At 43.4% G+C, this 19,410-nt stretch overlaps 1 protein-coding gene and 1 non-coding gene across 4 annotated transcripts; both read right to left on the bottom strand.

The window, feature by feature from the left end:
- Positions 1 to 586: 586 nt before the first annotated feature.
- Positions 587 to 18,084, bottom strand: slc39a14 (solute carrier family 39 member 14). 3 transcript variants are annotated; one of them, XM_035166290.2, is made up of 9 exons: positions 17,907 to 18,084; positions 11,676 to 12,030; positions 10,519 to 10,696; positions 6,900 to 7,069; positions 5,509 to 5,631; positions 4,226 to 4,399; positions 3,778 to 4,009; positions 3,486 to 3,670; positions 587 to 3,299 (listed from the first exon to the last, which is right to left on the bottom strand). In XM_035166290.2, the coding sequence occupies exons 2-9, from the start codon at positions 11,985 to 11,987 to the stop codon at positions 3,147 to 3,149; spliced, it is 1,527 nt and encodes a 508-aa protein (XP_035022181.2). In that variant the 5' UTR covers positions 11,988 to 12,030; positions 17,907 to 18,084; the 3' UTR covers positions 587 to 3,146. The 3 variants fall into 3 exon arrangements, with proteins under 3 accessions (XP_035022181.2, XP_035022183.2, XP_035022182.2); XM_035166292.2 differs by lacking the exon at positions 6,900 to 7,069 and adding an exon at positions 8,140 to 8,309; XM_035166291.2 differs by having other exon boundaries at positions 17,884 to 18,084.
- A 1,119-nt stretch (positions 18,085 to 19,203) lies between these two features.
- trnap-agg lies at positions 19,204 to 19,275 on the bottom strand. Its single transcript has one exon. It is a non-coding gene; the product is annotated as a tRNA-Pro (tRNA).
- Positions 19,276 to 19,410: the final 135 nt, after the last annotated feature.

Here is a 19,410-nt window from a genome sequence, read left to right on the forward strand (position 1 = left end):
TGGAAATATGTTTAAACAGTAAAATGTATTTAAAAATGTTTTTACTTTACTTAAGCAAATCAAATTTCCCCGTAGTGCGGCAAGTAAAGGGTTATTTTATTTTATCTGGATTTGAAGACACACTCTGAATCCCACTTTGTATGAGGATGAAGGTGGAGAGGGTTCGAGTGCATCTACAATTTAAACCATTAATCTGCAAACTGGAGTTTTCAGGTAAATGAAGTAAAAAGTACAGTTTGAGCCTAAGTTACAGTAAAAGGAAACACTTAAGTAAAGTACAAAGATTCCAGAGTTGTACTTGACTAAATGTACTTGCTTTCCACCAGTCTGGTAATAGTTATGTTATTTAAATTTGTTGACATCTGTTAGTATTATTATACTTCATATGACATAAGAGAAAATATTAATGTGCACATCAGAGAAATGTCTCCTTTTAAATCGAACTTTTCTTCTAAAATCTAAAATGTCAGTATTAGTATAAATAATGAATATTGCACCTAATGATAAATACCTTGTTTGTACCTAAATGAAAATCTAATCACATCTCAGTTTAACATTAAACATTCAATGAAGACACTTGACAACGTTTTCTTGTAAAATGATGTTTATAAAAAAAGGGGCTCCCATGACACACAGAAGGCTGATGAGGATTCACATGAATTACATTAGGTACAGCATCTTTTTTTAAAGAAGATTACAAGTATGAAAGAGGATTTATAAATTGTTTTATAACGGTTAAAATCTTCATAAAGATAAACGTTAGCTTGTTGGTTGTTTGACAGCAGAAACACTTTTGTTGTTTGGTTGCTCCTGGTTGTTTGTTGTGTGGTTTGTTGTTCAGTGTGTGAACTGAACACTGAGGTTTGTGTGAGGCAGCGACTCTTGACTTCAGTTAAAAATATCACAACAAAAGAAATGACCAACACTCCCGGCTGGTGGTGTAAACCTAAAATGACTTTTTCATCTCGGCTGTAAAGCATAAAATAAATATTTTATGGCTCAAGCGATAATAAATAACCTCCCGTACATTAGTTATTACACAGCAGTAATACTGTACCACATGGTACCAGTTGTTTTAATGGCTTGACTTTTCCAACCGGAAATAACGGAAATCTCTTTTAATTTGTTAGTGCGACTATACAAACATAACATCCAATCACTTCTTCTCGGTTTCTAATAAATAATATTCTACAACTCTAATCGTTACTCACATTGTAGCTTCTGGTGACTGCTTGAATTTTGAATATTGTACAGTGAAGAATCTGTAAGATATCAGCAAATGAAACTCAAACAGAGATCCACTAAATTTGTAGTGTACACTCTAACACACACCGTGATGCTGCTGCGGTTTAAACAGCTGCTTCATGTGTATATTTAACAAAACTAATGTCAGAGTTAGTTGAAGTAGAACCAGTCACATTTAAACAAACATGACAAACACCAGCTACACGTCCCCTGAATGCTGCAGAGAAGGAATCAGACGTTTCAGCTCCGACATTCACTGGATCCCCTCCGGTTTAAATTACACTACATGGCCAAAAGTATGTGGACACCTAAACATCGTATTCGTACATCCACCTCCGTTCTATCGGCTGCGGGTCTTTGCTCCCGTTCAGCCACAAGAGGATTAGTGACGAGTTCTTCCAATTTAAAATCTGAGAAAATCATCTTTTTAAAAGACCTGAAAGTGGTGAAAGATGGTTTAGGTCGTTTTTATCTCACTGATGTTTGTTCAAGTTTGGTTTTAATTAGTTATTTGATGATATAAAAATATAAATTTAAAATGAAACGATTAATAAACAAATCGATTTCAGCTTATTTTGCCCCGAGAGGCTGAATAATGTCAGAGCAGGAATGAGTGTTTTCAACTGATCTCATTGCTTCTTCAAAGGTTAAAACATGTTTGTCTCCATACTTGTGGCCACGCAGTGTTAAGTACAGTAACTAAATAAAAGTATATAATCTCATTTTTATGTTATTGTTATGGATGATTAATAAAGATAAGCGCACAGACCTGACCAGTAGGCAAAGTGTGCCTATACGTATATGATTCAGTTACAGTATCATGTTAAAACTATGACTGCACGGTAAAATACTTTGGGAAAAACTGTCTATGAGATGTGGAAAGAGCAGATCTCAAAAACACAAGGAATGGCAGAAAGCTGCAACTGTTCAACGTGATATGAATGAAGGGCACAGATGGTTAACTATGGAGAAGTGCTGCTGAGGACAGTGGGTCGTTGTGTCTGCTCTGCACTAGAATCAGACTCTGGACTTTACAGGAGACGGCCGAGGCTTCAGGAGGAGTTTTGATCTGCCTGTCGAGGATGTAGACGAGTCGGGAGGATGAAGAGTGCCCCTCCAGACGTCACCGAGTAGCCCTTCATCGTTTCTCAGCGCTCTGCCTGTATTCTTCAAAAGACTGATCGCTTTTTTTTCACATTTTTCACACGTAAGAAAATATAACATCAACGCACAAACGACAAGGTCCAGCTGGAAGTCTGTCTGATGTCAACACTTGATACAAATTCCAGTTTCAGTTCCGTAATAATTGGTTTTTGGTGCGGAGTGAAACACGGGGAAGGGAGGAGTCTGGGGGAGGAGTCTAAAAAGACACAAAGATGTCACTAACACAGCTGCTGTTACCTGATTGTGCTTTTCTCACCTCCTGAGGGAACGTTACAGCCACAGAGGATCAGTGACGCAAACACTCAACATCTAATGAGGCTCAACAGACTCTGGTGTGAGGCTCCGTGAAGGTCGAGAGAACAAGAGCAGGAGCCAAAATGGCTGATGAGCAGTCTGAGCGAGTATTGCACGTTCAGCACATCTTTAGTCGTCTTTGTAGGCTGAACAAGTCGATGTTCCAGAGGGAGCAGCAGCCTCCCCCCCCCACTGCCTGGGATATACTGCATGTATGAACAGCTTCTCGAATATGTACTACAGAGGAGTGTGCGTACCTGCCGCACAGACAAACTCCCCAAACTCCAGAGTCCTTATAGCTTAAGAAGAGAGGGAGATAAAGAGGAAAAGAAGGTCCGGCTTCCCACTCCTCTCCGAGCCAGTTTCCACCGGCACAAACCAGCAGACGTCCCCAGTTCATGTTGCACGGGCCAGAGCTGGTGTCGGTCCGGAGGGGTCTGGTGCTAGCCCAGCTGTATCTGTCCGGAGTATGTGGTGAGGAGGAGCATGATGGAGAAGCCCGTCAGCAGGCCGGCGTTCTGGATGGCAAAGGTGAGGAGGAAGCTGCTGCCGCCGGCGTCCTCTTCCTCACGACTCACCTCGTTCATCTCTGGGAACTGAAGAGTGAAAGACAGAGAGAGAGAGTTAAAACTTTACCGTTATGTTGCTTCACATCGAAGAGGAACTCCCACCGATTGAACACGTAAGAAGTTAATTTACTAGTCACCAGACAGCCTGTGAAATCTGCTGTGTGTGTTCTGGCTCTAGAGAAGCAAATCATCCCCTTTTCCCGAAACACGTACCATGTCTGCCAGAGCGATGTAGAGGAACATTCCTCCTGCCAGGGCGAAGATCCAGTTGGGTGAGAAGCTGTTGCCGGCCAGGATGCCGAAGCCCATGCCCAGGTAACAGCAACAGGCCGACAGGAAGTTGAAGAACAGAGCCTGTTGTATGCTCATGCCGGCGTTCAGCAGGATCACAAAGTCTCCTGGTGACAGAACAAAAGGTGGAACAACAACAAGAGAAGAAGCTGTATCAAATCAGTTGAAACTCTTGTAAATATTAAAGGCAGTAAACGTTCCTGTCCTGACTCACCCAGCTCGTGGGGGAACTCCTCACACAGGATGGCCACGGACGTGCTGACGCCCTGGAAGACGGACGAAGTGAAGGACGCTCCGATAGCCAAGCCATCGATGAAGTTGTGCAGACCGTCACTCAGCGTGATCATCCACGCCAATGTGCCGATGTCAGAATAGGTCGTCCCCTTCAGCCAATAGCAGCCGCCGCCACCTCCGGATCTCCCGGTGCTCTCTGGCCTCTGGGAGTCCTGAAAACACATCATCCGTCTATTGACCCGATTTTGTCTTTAATAATCACACAATGATTAAGCTTAATCTAACTTAATTGTCCCCAGTGATGTTTTGCCAGTTGCTTTATGTGCCTCAAGTGTTTTATCATGTCAAATTGTTTGAGTAACAACTTTGCTTCAATCTGCTGCAGAAATCCTGATTGATCCTCGTCCACGTGTCAGCTCTATTCTTACCTGCGGCGTCTGAGCTGGGCTGAGCATGAGCTCGCCCTCCCCTGCGTCCAATTTGCCCGCAGCCAGACTGCTGGCTTCTCCGTTCAGCTGCAGCTTCTCCTTCTCCCCCTCCTCCAAATCCTTGTCAGGTGACGGGCAGCGACCTGCACTGGGGTAGTGACTGTGGCCGTGGTTCTGGCAGACGGGGAGAAAAACAGATACCAGGATGTTACAACAACAGAAGAGTCACTGCTCCGGAGCTTCGTGTGTGGTTGTGAACGCGTGAGGTTGGAGTTCACCAAACAGAAATAAGCGTCAGTTTGAGTACAACAAATTCAGCAGTGTTAATATCATAAAGCAGAATGATTAAATGTCCTAAAATGAGTTGACTGACTGGTGTAGTGAGTTGAGAGCTAATGTGGGTCAAAGAGCGTCAGTAATTGGATCAAGCAGGTGGTTGTGTTGGACGTTTATTAAACTGGCTGATCCATGTGGACACAACCAGAGGAACCACAAGGTGGCGCAAATGTCCCACAATCCTCCACTTCTATTACTAACTGCTGCTCTTTGTGAATGAAGCCAGCATGCGCTGCAAGACCCAGGTAATTCCTACAGCATTATGTTAAATCAATACAGTTTCCCGTATTAAAGTTAAAACACTGCTGCACCTTCGTGGAAATGACCAACACATGGGTGTGTTACATAAATAAACCTGTTTTAGTAGCTGGCGGATACACAACTAGTGCATGAAGGCAAATAGACTAAGGGATGTGACCAAGAGTCAAAAACAAGTCAAACTGGAAGAGTTCTCTGAAGTGTGACGGAAAGTGAGTCAGTGAAAGAAAGCACAACTGAAGATTAATGAACTTGAGCGATATGAAAAAGAGGATCCGAGACTGGCTAGATATAAAAAATAAATAAAGGGGAAATAAATATAACAAATAAACAAACTAACGTTAAATCATGTTTAGGAGGATTCCAGTTAAAGTTGCAGGTAATTTCCAATATTCACAAATCAATGTACATTTCTTTTAAAATCTATTTATTATTTATTAATTGTGTAAAAAACAGGAAGCAGAACTTTCTGACTACAACAGGAGGATGTTCACTTCGTATGTAACCTACTGACGGTTATTTCCACAAGAAGACTGTTTAAACTCTAATGAAACCAGAACTGTCTCCATCCAGACGAGCATGTGCATCAGAAACTATTCATGTTGACTTGTTGGAAGCGTGTAATATTTCCAACCACCACTTTTCAGAAGAACATAACAAGTTTTAACCTCATGCGTCACTGCACTCACCCCATTTTTCTGTTTGAGCAGCACTCTGAGAATCTTCTCCGTGAAGAAGAAGAGGTAAAATCCTCCAAACACGACGGCCGACTTGGACACGTAGAAATCCACCATGGGGTCAAAACCAAACGCCTAACACGCAGGACAGAAGACAGAGTTAGTGATAAACATTTATATTAGCTGCCTGACATCACTCACTGCACATATTTTTGAAGTGAGGTGTTATTTAGAACATCTGTGTGGATCATGATTGCAGAGGTTTTAGGTGTAAACACTTAGTGGTCGGTAAATTGCTTGTTTTGAACTGTAACAGGATGTGGACTGTGTTGTCAGCTGTCTGCGCACGAGAGTAAATCAAATCATTGCATAGTTAAATTCACTGTCAGGGTCACGGAACAAAAACCCTTTATCTCTGCTGTTTTTTGGGGGGGGATAGTTTCACTTTTGCCTATTGTTTCACGAGCAATATCTTCAAATATTTTAAGATCTTGAAGCGATATTTCCCAGCATCCTCTAATCTGAGAGACACGTTGAGTTATGGATGTAATCGTCACACACGCACCATAAATCAAAACCACTTCACCTCCAGGGCGTGCAAATATTTTTCTCTTATGATTCATCTTAATCAAAGTGATGCTGCGAGTTACACAACAGGTTTGGTGTCACTGCTATAAACCTGAAGGGTGTGTGCACACTGTCGAGTCAGCATTTAAAAAGGCATGTTGGGCAACTGCTTGCATTTGTGGGTTATGCTGCTCTGAAGGGAGTGTTCATCTTTTACTCATCTGTGTAAATGTGCACGTGAGCTCATGTGCACGTGACTTATTAAACTTTCTATAAATTCAGGATTTCAGCTGCATGTTAAAAGTTCAAATTAAAACAGGTCTTAAATATGTTATTTATTATTTAAGGGTACTTCCGTTGCGTTTTAAAACCTCCTATTAGAGTTTTCACAGCATTTTGGGAGATCAACATATGACACATGACCTCGGTGTAAACAAGATGGAAAAATAAAAAAATTGAGAGAACGCACCCCAAATTTTATCGGTAGCATCGTACATTTAACTTTTTAAAGGTTGGGATTTTAAAACTGGGGGAATAATGTCAGACATAATGACGCAGGGGACCTAATAAAGTGAGTTATAATCAGACTCTGCTCCGTAGCATGTTAACGGGAACATGTTATCAACTAATAATGTCTTATTTTTATCTTCTGAATTAGGTCAAAAGTCAGAATATTGTCGTAGTTGCCAACTCATCCTACTTGGGGAGATATTTATATCTCAGTATATAGTGAAATACGAATCTGGACATGACAATCTAATATCATCATCAGCTGAATAGCCCCCCCCCCCTGCACTGAGCTACAGCAAAGTGAGTCACAGCAGCATCGACACTACCTCTGGGATGAGCTGAAACAGGGCGTTGGAGTAGAGCGTGCCAATGGCCAGGGCTATGAAGTAGAGCAGCAGTCGCTTGTAAAAGGTTTTCTTCATGAAGGGCACCACGCAGGCCCCCAGCAGCGAACACAGAGAGATGAGTGTCACACTCAGGATCCCATAACCCCACACTGATCGACAGAGAGGAAGCAGGAAGAAGAGGAGGGAAGGTGAGAGAGAAAAAAATGGCCGATTAATTCAGAAATGAGTAAATACCAGGATGAGGAACAAATGAAATAAAGAACACCAGTTAGTTATTCCCCTGAAAAGAAAAGATTGTTGGATTAAATCAACCTGAGAAAAGAGATTTTAAAAGAAACCTGTGAGGATCTCCGGAAACAAAGGGTCACTCGATCCGTTGAAAACAGAAGTGACACCACCTTTCATTTGCAAGTGAAGATGAGGATTGTCTCAGTGCTCGAGTCCCATGCATTTCATTTGTTAAGAAACAGGATGCAATTAAGGTGAAATTACAGTTGAAAGCACACACACGCACGCACGCACACACACACACACACACGCACACACACACACCCTTTGTCGTGGTCGACTCAGGTGCGCCTGTCATTGCCTCCGGGTGAACACTCGCTACGGGTAAAAGACACAGGAGGGGGGGGCAAAATAACTTTAAATAGCCCAACTGTAGCAGGAGAGCTGCTAATGAGGGGTCACATTTCAATTTGATGGATGTAATAACGGTGCCGCGCTCCACTTCTCCAGGACGGTCGCGAACAAAAGATTTATGAATCCCTCGGTCAGAGAAACAACAGCTATCAAGGCTGTTTAGCGGTTTCTACTAGCTGCAGGGCGGGGAGAGGGAACTGCACCGTCTTTCTAAGAAACTCGACAAAGCAGGCCGACAACTCAATGCCTGGAAAGAGCACACACATGCACACACACACACAGCCAGATGATCTGTGACACAGTGAAGGTAGAGCGAAACCAAAAGAGCTTTCCCCCGGTGCTTATTAGCACCTGTGACAACCACAGAGAAAAGAACAAAGGCAGGAAGGAAGGAGATACGACAACGGGAAAGGCAAAGGAGCGCTTGGCCAAAGGTGTACGGGTTTTATGAACAACCATGTGACACTACAGTGAACTAAAGAGGTATTCAGCTGCTGTGCTTGTGTCTTTTAGAAGCTAACGGTTTATGGGATGTGATCGGATGAATGGATAAAAGGTGTGCGGGCAGCTGGCAAACCTCTGGCAGGAGCTGCAGGATGGCAGTGGAGAACAGCGTGCCGATGGCAAGAGCGATGAAAAAGACGATGGCGTGTTTCATAAAGCGTGTCTTCAACAGAGGCACGCTGAGGACTGCGGTGAGGGCGAAGGCATTGATCACCGTCACACTCAGGAAAGAAAAGCCCCACACTGGGGGTTGGAGTGATGGAAGGTGGAGCATTAAAACAAACATCGTGCATGATGTGTGAGAATACGGCTGCGAACACGGCATGATCAAATTGTGTAAAACAATATTTTACTTGCGCTTTAATGCAAGAAATCCACATGTTAGCAGTTGACATATAATCTGATTTGTATAACTGAGCCCTTTTAAAAAGGACCAAAGATAAACCTCAGGAGATGAGTCAGCAAATCAGAATCATTGCTGCCTTAAAAATCACGTCCATTATTCTGACCTTACTCTAAATTTCACTCTTTATGAAGAACAAACTCTTCTGGCCTCTCACAATGGGAGAAGGGAATATCAATATTTGATCAAACCCGACACCTGTAGAAAAAAAAAAATAAGGATTGTGGTTATTAGATAAAGTTTAAGTGTCATTTCTGTCCAAGCAGCACCTGAGACGTTCAGGAGAAATAAGGTTAAGTGATGGAAGATGAATGAAATGTTCTGTGGTGTCAGACAATGTCTTCAAGCTGAGAAAGGAAACCAAAAACAGGATTAAGAGAATTTTGCAGTGAAAGCAGTCACAAGATAAAGAAGACGGGAGACATTTAATAACGTGACCAAAGGCACAAGAAGTGAACAACGTGAATCAATTATATATTATTACACTGTCTGAACACAAGTTCTACAGATTACAGGCATCTAGAATGCTTTTCTCCAGAAGGGTTCAAACCTAAAGCATTTTTATGACAACTGGAAAACAGAGAGTCTGCAGGAAAAAGATAATAATGTGCAATAGGTCTGCTGAAAAGAAGTCAAAGACCAACTTAGAGTTGTTAGGGTCAAAGGGTCAAGTAGTAAGACGTGGGAGAAAGACTCCTCCTCCTCATCATCATCATCATAAATCATAAATCATGACAAGTTGCAGGTGACGGGGGGGACAGGTTAAAAAAGAACCAGATATACAAGTTGTGAGCTCTTCAATAGAAATTCATTTTCAGGGACATTTCTCCCCTGCAGCTGACAGGTCTCACCAACCCAGGCAGAGAAAAAAACAGCCCTCAAGCCAAAAGAAGCCGCCTGCAGACGAGCTGAGGGGAAACAAATGTGTGAGTGGAGAGAGAGAAAGACAGAGCCGGAGCTCTGGGACAGTAAAGCCTCTCTCCTCCTCTAGTGCCAAGGATAAGATAAACTGGGTTAAAAGGACGAAGTGAAATCTGTGGCCGTGGTAACAAGGCCGCAGAACGACACAGTCACGAGTTTACAAAAGAAGATTGTTGCCTAAAGTCGTCACTTACATTAAAAAAAAAAAAGTGTTATTTTTCTCTAGAAACTGAAGCAGCCTTCGAAGCTTGAGATCACTTCAGGTCACCGGCTCTTCCATGTCCGTCATCAACACGATTATTTATTCCAGCTTCATACTTTAAAGCCAATTTCAGTTCAAAACTAACTCCAAAGCTCGTTAAACAACAGATTACAGTGAACTGCCCGTTTCCAAGACTACAGGTTCGATGCAGATGCTAAAACGGCTTTCAGGGCTCTCAGGGACATCTGACTGGGGACAGGAAGTCAGCCGCCACTGGGAGAGGAGCAGCTGAGATACCGTGTTTACCTGGAGGAGTCTGCCACGCACTGGTCATGTTGACTGAAGAAGGCTTGTGAAAATTAAAAGGACGTGTTGGTTTTTAAACCAAACTGAGAATTGTAATCCGAGCCTTGGCTCAGCCTTGTGAATGCTTATTTTGGCTGTGATTTCCTTTGGGGGATAAGATAATATCACTATCTCCAGGCAACAAGACAAACAGTTGGAGCTCTGAAATCAGTTTGAAAGGTCTCATTGATCCAAGAGAGAGCACACGGAAAACTTGTAATGGAGTTACAGCACGTACTCACTGTAACAGGAGAAAAATAAAACTTTAGCCTATAAATTATATATTGAATGTGCAGAGATACAGAGATGAGCTGTATGTGTGAATGCAAATGTCAGAGTGAGAGCCTCTGGACTTTCTCCTGCCGAGTGGATGTGAGAAACACACCAGGAGATCCGCCGCAGGATTTACAGCGAGTGAGTGCGCGTGTTGACGATTCTTACAGATGCAAACATTTTAATAAAAGAAAACCTCTGGATGGAAAAGCAATGACACACGCGTAGAAGAAGCGACAAAGAATGTATACATACATGCTCATATGTACAATTAACAGAGAATCTGAGAGTGACAAGTCGGAGCTCACCTTCAGCTCCTGTGGGCCTGGGGGGGGGTTCGCTGATCAGCATCTCCTCTTTTTGCACCTTGCAGGATCCAGCACCCAGCTGCTGCAGCATGGTGGGGCACAGCTTGGTCAAACGGTGCCCATCCAGCTGGGTCTGCTCACTAATGTTGTAAATGGCCAACGTGTCTGCAGGCAGGCACTGGGAATGAAAACAAACCAGTGAACCCACAGAAGTTCTGACTTTAAACAACTGAAACACCTCTGGATGGTTTCAGTGAAATGTCAGGGTGCTTTCAAATCTTTGGAAAATGTAAGTCCACAGGTCAACAACAAATATAAGAAAGGTATCATAAGAGATGATAAAGATCTCTAACTTGTTGTCTAGCTCTGTTGCTGCATTGTACAACAATGTGCTGCATTATTTATCTGTAAGTTTTGACCTTTCACACAGTCAGAGATCATAGTTTCAGCCACAGTTGGAATTAATTCTGTAGGAAACGCTGCAGCATTTGTTTCCAAACCAAGTAAAAGTGAGATACAGTACAAATATATATTTTTACATTATTACACACAAACCATCTTGTCGTCTCATGATTACAGAAAAAAAAAAAACTAACCAGGGAGATGTCATACGTTACAGATAATGATCTCAAATGATTCTGAGAAAGGAGACGCCTCAGTACAGTAACTAGTCATGTGTCCAGTGACTACATGTGCAGATGTGCACTCTTGCCCTCCAGAAAACCAAAAGAACACCTTGTACTTCTAGTTAATCTATTGGGAACCAGATCAGAAAGTGAGTGAGACAACCACACACGTCACTGAGGCCCTGTTCAGACCTGGATTTAGCATCTGTCTCAATTCAAGTGAATGGAAATCTCATGATGTTAATAAATGATAATACCATGTTGGAACTTAAGTATGTGAGAAATGCTAAATATGTCAACTATCTGAAACCAGTAGCTCCGGTTTCTTCCAGACAGGACTGAGCTGGATTAACCTTTCTGCTGCACAGTTACAAATGTGAATTTTTCTCACATTGGCTGAAATATTATAAAGATGCTGTTGTGAAATGTTGTTGCTGCATTGGCACTGATTCAGTTTGCACCTGTTGAACCAACAACAGGGAAGCACATCCACCCAAAGTGCCAACTGAAGATAAGACATTTTGTTCTCACCTTGGACCTGTTGGCTTTAGGAGGCGGGCTTGTTGGTGCCTCAGCCACACCGCTGCTCTCGCTGTGACCTTCACCCTGTTCCTTGCTGAGGAGGGCCAGCAGGGCGCGCAGCTGGGGCACCGTGATGGTGCTGTTGTCGCCATAGCGGCTCAGCAGGTCCTGGAGCACCTGAGCAGGAGACTGGGTCTGGATTTCCCCCCGAACCGTCACTAAGCCCAAGGGGCAGAGCAGCACAGCCAGGGTCAGGACCAACACGAGCTGTGACTGGAGGCGGGTGACGGTGGTCATGACACGGCCATGAGGGAACGACATGAGCAGCAGCAGAAGAGTCCTTCACTGGCTGGAGGACGTTGATCTGGGAAAGGAGGAGAAGGAGGTGTGAATACAACAGTTTTATAACCTGTGACAGAGATAAGCACTGTTATATAAACACTGCATGTAACAAATACTGCTCACTTGCCACTGATAGACCTAAAGCACAGAGTGGAATAAACACTGCTGCCAATTACAGACAAGGAAAGCACACACCCATCAGACAACACACAATCACTGGCAGCGAGACAAATATAAATCAACTCACAAACTGATGCAATGACTCCAGTAAACTCAAACCAGACTTGCATCCAGGACATCAGTTGCTTGTTTTTTTTTCAAAAGTGAGATCTCATCAAACTGTAGAATTGGGATTTAGTGTTTTCTCTGTCTTACACATCGGAGGCAGATCCAGCTCCCACAGAAACGTAGGGCCAGTTTCTACCTGAGCACGATAGAGAACTGTGCCACCGTATGTTATTCTAGCTGCACAGCCGCCGAGCGTAGAGACCTGCACCGAGTGGTGACAGCGGCCCAGTGCATCACTGGTATGGAGCTCCCGACCCGGGACATCATCTACGCTGGCTGACTGAAGAAGAAGGCCGGGACCACAAACCGCCCCGGGACACTACATGTTTGAACCGCTGCCAGACGGTTCAGAACACTAAGATCCTCCACCAACAGTTTTTATCCCAGAGCCACCCCCCCATGCCCAAACACACCACAGACTGTCTCACACACTTCCACTGACTGCAGAGTGCACATACCAAACACACCAAGGACTGTGACTGAGGACTGTGGTGACAATAAAGACCTTGAATCTTAGGCGTCAGCTTCTTCTGCATCCATGAGCACACGTCTCATACGGAGCACTGTAATGCTCACGTCCACTGCTCACAGAGCCCCGATTCATTTCAGTCCACCCAGCAGGGCAACACGCCACGCTGAGGTGAATAAACACACCATTCATTTCAAGAGCCCGCCTGCAGGAACCTTTTTCTACGGAGCCACTAATGACAGATGTGTGTAAAGCAGCGGTGTGTCTGCCCCGAGGCTCTGAGCTTCGCCTAGCGATGCCCACGGGATACCTGGGAGCAGAGTCGGGAGAAATAGCCAGCGGAGGGAAAGAAATGCCTGAGGAGACCAGAGGGCTCCTCAGGAATGCAGTGAACTGTGGAGGAGAGAGAGAGAGACACAGATAAAACTAAGGTTACGAGCCACCGGTGAGAAAGAAAGAAACAAGGAAGGATGGAAGGAAAGAAAGGAGGCAGTGAAGGAGAAAAGAAACCTGACATGGCAGCTGCCAGATTAGATTTTACTGTGTTTTCTTTCTCTCTATCGATTTGCCTTGTTCAAGTTTCAATGTGACATTCAGACCACAGCGTCCTGCTCAGAGACGCCAAATCCACATCATTCCTTTATGAGCACTCCTCCTTCATTCCCGTGTCTATATTAAGAGAAGGCCATTTAGTTGACTGGCAGGGGAATCGCACAGGGAAACATTCAATTCAGCTGCTGGACAGAAAACAGCAAACGCACAGTGATCAAGTTTCAGTCGATAGCTGTGTCTCAGTTCAGGGACGTTCAGGGACATTCAGGGACATTCAGGGACGTTCAGGGACCTTCAGGGTCTACAAGGCCCACAAAGGGGAAACACTACAGCAAACAAAACAAAAAAAAAACTTAATAAGCCTCTTTATGCTTGTTTTTTATTTCTTTCTCCACATTCTCTCTTTCGAAATCCTTCTAAAAGTTGCAGGGGTTTTAACCCTTGACCTCCTTCCTGCTGGCTGGTATTGTTAGTGAAACACAGGCTGAGGAGAGAAGTGGATAATTGTGCTGAGTCTATTGTCCCATAATTGATACGCCAACTATTTTGATGATTCATCAATCATTTAAGTACTTTATCAGGCAATAATGATAAACATCTGCTGCTTCTTGCAGGATTTTCTGTTTTATATCACTGCAAAATTAATTACTACGGGCTTTGAACTGTTGGTGTGAAAAAAACAGCAAATAAAATGGGCTTTATTAAATATAAATACTATTTTCAGGGTTTAAAAGAGCTTGTTTAATTGATTAATCAAAACAATTAACCATTAATGTGTTCTGAATATTACTGCCCTTGTGCATAATATATCTAAAATGCAATTGAACATTACATAAGTATAGAAAAATACACTGTGCCAAGTAAATTTTCTTTACAGCTCACTTTAATAACTAATTAATAATTAATGTAATTTCATATCAACCAAACCCACTAGAAGCTCTTTCCTGGTAGTGTAGTTGTTGTATCCTGGTCGAGAGTTTCACAAGTGGATTAACACACAACAATAATCTCTGCTTGATTCTCTCCAACATGCTGCCAGAGGTAAAACATTATCTCGCTCCACATCCACATTTATTTTTCATGAGGCGTGTCAGGATTTATTCGGGCGTAACAAAACGCAGCAGCGTATCGATAAGACGCCCTGAGACAACAAGCACCTTCTTGAATTGTTTAGATTAGTGCAGTGCCCGTTGTGTACATGCTCGTGTGGAACGAGCCTGTGGTGCTGACGGTAACTGAGCTGGAGTAATCGAGCCACAGCGAGAAAAGACTGGCTGCAGACTGGTGTTGATGCAGTACAGGTCATAAACGCCTGCCTCCTCCAAATCAAATACATATCTTCTCAAAGATGGTGTCATTTTATAGTTTATAGTGAGATTATTCAAGGGAAATATCTGCGCTGGAACGTAACATTGTCATGATCGATGACTTCACTTACACTGATGAGTTCCAGTCCCCGCTGCCACACAGATATTATTCAAAATGAACTAAATACTGAACGTTTCACATGTTTAAAACACTAATCTGCAGATTGATCTGTACAGAAAATAACCATTAGTTTGCAGCCATACTTACAACCCTAACTTCAAGAGGTTAAACTTGTTACAGCTCTTCAATGACAAAAAGTTTTCAGAACAAATATCAGCCATTATATTATTTATTTAATCTTTTTAACTTGTTGCCTTCAAATATCCATTATCATGCTCTCAGAGGCTGTAGTAAAAACAACATGTGAATAAGAATAGCTGCCGCCTGTCAACACGCTGCCTCGGCTGTGATAATAACCTGGTATGGTAACTAAATATACACGTGTGCCCCTGAATTAGTCATTGTGCTGCTCTGCAGGGTAAACTGAGAGAGCAGGAGCCGTCTCCACTGGCAGACCTTTGCCTCAGTGTGGACGCAGTTCAATGAAAACAAAGCAGAATCTACTTTAAAATGTCAGCATGTCAGGTTAAAATGATGTCAACAGACACAGAGTCACCACGTCTGCTTTTTTGAAGCAGGAGAAGAAGGGTCCAAGGCCTATTTGTGGCAGGGGAGATAAAGAGTGGTGGGAAGAGACAGGCAGTCTGCAGCAGAGACGTTAGTAACACAACGGTGAAGGCCTCTGCCCCAACGTTAAATATGAGGTTCACAAAGGAGCTGGCAGCAGAGGAGAAAGGAGGGAAGGGAAGCACGGGAAAAAGTTTAGTCACAGTCTAGTGGACTCAAATCCCAAAGGCATGCAGCCAAGGCTCCTCCGCTCATCCTTTCAGATCTTTCTGCGTTCTTAGGGAGTTTGTCCTGGTTGGTCTTTATGTCCTCGTCATGATATTCTTGTCAGATGAGAATCTCTTAAATAAATTGGCCCAACCAGATGAAGCCACAAAACACATTCACAGTGATCACCATAGTCACATATATTAATGAGCACTAGGAAAGAGCAGCTACTGGTTACCGCTCACGGGTCCTACACCCAGGAGTCAACACAGCAGAGTGAAACATTTCCATCGTCATCATCAACTTCAGTGGCTGACGGAGCGGAAAAAAGAAATCGGATTGGTCACCAGTGTTGTAGGAGAGCAGGCAGAGAGGCATTTTAAACACGATACGACTGTTCACCAAACAGGCTGTAGACACCACACGGGAAACAAACAATACCAGAATCCAGAAAGATAAGCAAGGTTTGATTTAACCTAACAAAGCAACAACTTCAAACTCGCACAACCTTTAAATACGAAGATATTAGAAGGGCACTTAGAGAGCACATACCTCCTTCAAGGCTGTTTGGCCACGTAATCACCACTATCAGATAAATCTGGATCCAAAGCAAATTTCACCTGTTCATAGATATTAGCAGTCTACTTCAGCTCTGCATCATTCCTGCAGAAACTCACACAAATGTCTAAAAACTCTCGAAATGTTAAAGAAAGTGAAAGAAGTTCCTGGATCGTCTCTCTTAATCAAATCCTCTCCAAACTGTTGATGGGCTCTTCCTTGACCATGAAAACACAATCACTGTCGATGGTCGCCTACCAAACTTTGTTATTACACAAGGTAAGTTCCCACAAATCGTCTGAAATGTCTCTGTCAGTTTCTTCTGCTGATTCCAAAACAAAAAAAATCATACAATACCTTTGGTGAACAGAGACACACAAACAGCTTGTTGCTCCGAGCAGACTCCGCTTCTCCCTCTCACGCCTGCACACTCAACTGCCTCATCCCAGGTCACTTTATATACAACCGGAGCAAAGGGCAGGTTAAGCTGCACATCGGCTCATCAACCTTTACCCAAGGCCTCTAATTATGACTTCCCTCTCGCCCTCAGGCTGATATCATCCGCCAAGACTGTCATTAGATGAGAGGGCGATAGCCGTGGGCACAGTGTCGGTTCACCGAACACATTGTCGGTGTCATCCTGACTGTACCATAGAGGACCGTTCACCAGAAAATTAAAGGGTTGCAGACATGACCTGGTCTCCCCGGCTCAAGCCCTCACTTTTACCTGAGGCCAGCTCAGAGGTCACAGGAAGAAAGTCACACAGCCAAACGTTCCAAAGTAAAAACACAGGAGCTCATCAATATTTTAGGAAGTAAAAGGTCAGTTACATAATTCTCACAACTGCAGTTTTAGTTACTCAGCAAAAGATTGTGTTTAAAGGACAAATGTGTTATTTGAACAGGCCACACGGGAGAAGTTGGGAGTAATGTTTGTTTAATGGATTTCCATGGCTTTTAGGGTTAGGGTCTGCGTTTAGGGTTTGGAGTGATCAGGGGGAGAGTAAGGCTTTTAGATGTATTTAAAAGGTAACGTATCTTTATTATTATTATTATTACACTACCTGTGTCAGTCTTACATGAATCACGTTTTCCTGTGTGATGCCTGGATGCTCATGTTTAAACCCAGACTCTATTCAACACTAATAAAATCAAATGTACAAATCATGTGACGAATCCCAGGAGGAGAGTGAAGCTTCCAGGTGCATTCAAAGGTAATTTATCAATATTATTATAACTCTTATTATTATAACTCTTATTATTATTATAACTCTTATTATTATTATTATAACTCCTATTATTATTATTATTATAACTCTTATTATTATTATTCTGCTGTTTGTCTCACGTGGCTCAGTTTCATTGTGTGGTGACTGAAGACACGTGTTCAAACCCAGACTTCCGTTAACACTAATAAAACAATGGTTAAATTAAACGTACCAGTCTTATAATGAAGTCTTGTTGACCTAGCTGCTAATAAGCTAACACTGCACAGATCCCAGGAGGACAGTGGAGCTTCCAGGTGCATTTAAAATGTGCTTTATGGATATTAATATGATTATTCTGCTGTTTATGTCGGTGTAACGTGGCTCAGTCTGTGTAATGTGTGGGCTGCACACATGGTTAAACCCAGATATGATGAAGTCTCATTGAGCTAGCTGCTCCGGGTTAGCTGCGGTAGCTTGATCCCTTTATAATTAAAAATAAAGCTAAAGCGCAGCGGGGGTCCGTGAATGTGTAAATTATTATTATCATCATTTATCATATCGCGGTGCTAGCGGCTAGTTAGCACAGAGGCACATCTACCTGTATATTAGCCGTTAGCTCACCCGGTGATGCTGCCGCTGCCGCTGCGGGGAACAGACGCGTCTCTCGCCGCAGACCTCTCTCGACAAACACCGGCTCTCAGGCTCCGGCGCAGCGGGGATGTGAGACGTGGACGGCGGCAGGAAGTCTCCGGCGTCTTCCGTCATTCAGGAGAGAAGCGGAGGAGAGAGAGAGAGAGAGAGAGGGGGGTCACTCACACGCACACACAGGGAGAGAGAGAGAGAGAGAGAGAGAGAGAGAGAGGGGGTGCGTTCTTCCATTCAGAGTCACTCACACGCACACACAGGGAGAGAGAGAGAGAGAGAGAGAGAGAGAGAGAGAGACAGAGACAGAGAGAGAGAGAGAGAGAGAGAGAGAGAGAGAGAGAGAGACAGAGAGAGACAGAGAGAGAGAGAGAGAGGAGAGAGAGAGAGAGAGAGAGAGAGACAGAGACAGAGACAGAGAGAGAGAGAGAGAGAGACAGAGAGAGAGAGAGAGAGACAGAGAGAGAGAGAGAGAGAGAGAGAGAGAGACAGAGAGAGAGAGAGGAGAGAGAGAGAGAGAGACAGAGACAGAGACAGAGAGAGAGAGAGAGAGAGAGACAGAGAGAGAGAGAGACAGAGAGAGACAGAGAGAGAGAGAGAGAGACAGAGAGAGAGAGAGAGAGAGAGAGAGAGAGAGAGAGAGAGAGAGAGAGAGAGAGAGAGAGAGAGAGAGAGAGAGAGAGAGCAGAGAAAGAGAGAGAGAGAGAGAGAGAGAGAGAGAGACAGCGTGGAGCGTGTGGTTATGACGTCATCACTGGTGACGTCCACACGTCGGAGACTCGGGTCGCCACCAAGTGGAGGTGTCGCCCCCAGCCGGTCAACAGGGGGTCCTGCACAAAATACACACGGTATTTATTATTGGGGGGGGGTTCTAATTCTAAGGTATATAATTTACTTTATTCAATTGCAGCTATTTTATTCCCAGAAGTATGGATAGAAAAAAAGAGAATAATAAGGAATAAATACAGTTATAATGTATAAATGTACAAATGATTTGATTAAAGTCGTCCAATGAGAGATGAGACAAACACTGAATGATGGTTTGTATGCTGACTCAATCCATATGATGGAAGAACAAAACTACATAATCTCCAAACAGTGAACTTTCTTTATTCGCTCCTTTTGATAACTAATGTAAATCATAATGTATCATATCTAAGAGCAGTGTATAAGGTGCAGATTGATGTAGAAGGTATTAATATTCAGAGTTCATGAACACAGCTCATAGTTACATATAGTTGTATATGATGTATTTTTCCTGATGGATCCAAGACGAGGGCTCGTCCGGGATTTGAACCCGGGACCTCTCGCACCCTAAGCGAGAATCATACCCCTAGACCAACGAGCCATGAAATCAAAGAAAATGACGATTGAAAACATCCAAAACACGTCATTTATCCTGATTCTCTGTTATAAGATCCATGTGAAATGTTTAGATCTGATCAGGAAATCCACTGCAGGTGATTCCAGGACTGAACCGATA

Source organism: Hippoglossus stenolepis, chromosome 9, assembly GCF_022539355.2.
Source record: "Hippoglossus stenolepis isolate QCI-W04-F060 chromosome 9, HSTE1.2, whole genome shotgun sequence".
Classification (NCBI taxonomy): domain Eukaryota; kingdom Metazoa; phylum Chordata; class Actinopteri; order Pleuronectiformes; family Pleuronectidae; genus Hippoglossus; species Hippoglossus stenolepis.

Coding starts and splice junctions, on each gene's coding strand:
- slc39a14 (XM_035166290.2), bottom strand. CDS start 11,987: ATGTCGTTCCCTCATGGCCGTGTCATGACCACCGTCACCCGCCTCCAG. Junction 7,070..10,518: donor CAGGCCCACAGGAGCTGAAG/GTGAGCTCCGAC, acceptor TCTGTCGATCAG/TGTGGGGTTATGGGATCCTG. Junction 3,300..3,485: donor ACATCGCTCTGGCAGACATG/GTACGTGTTTCG, acceptor TTCACTCTTCAG/TTCCCAGAGATGAACGAGGT.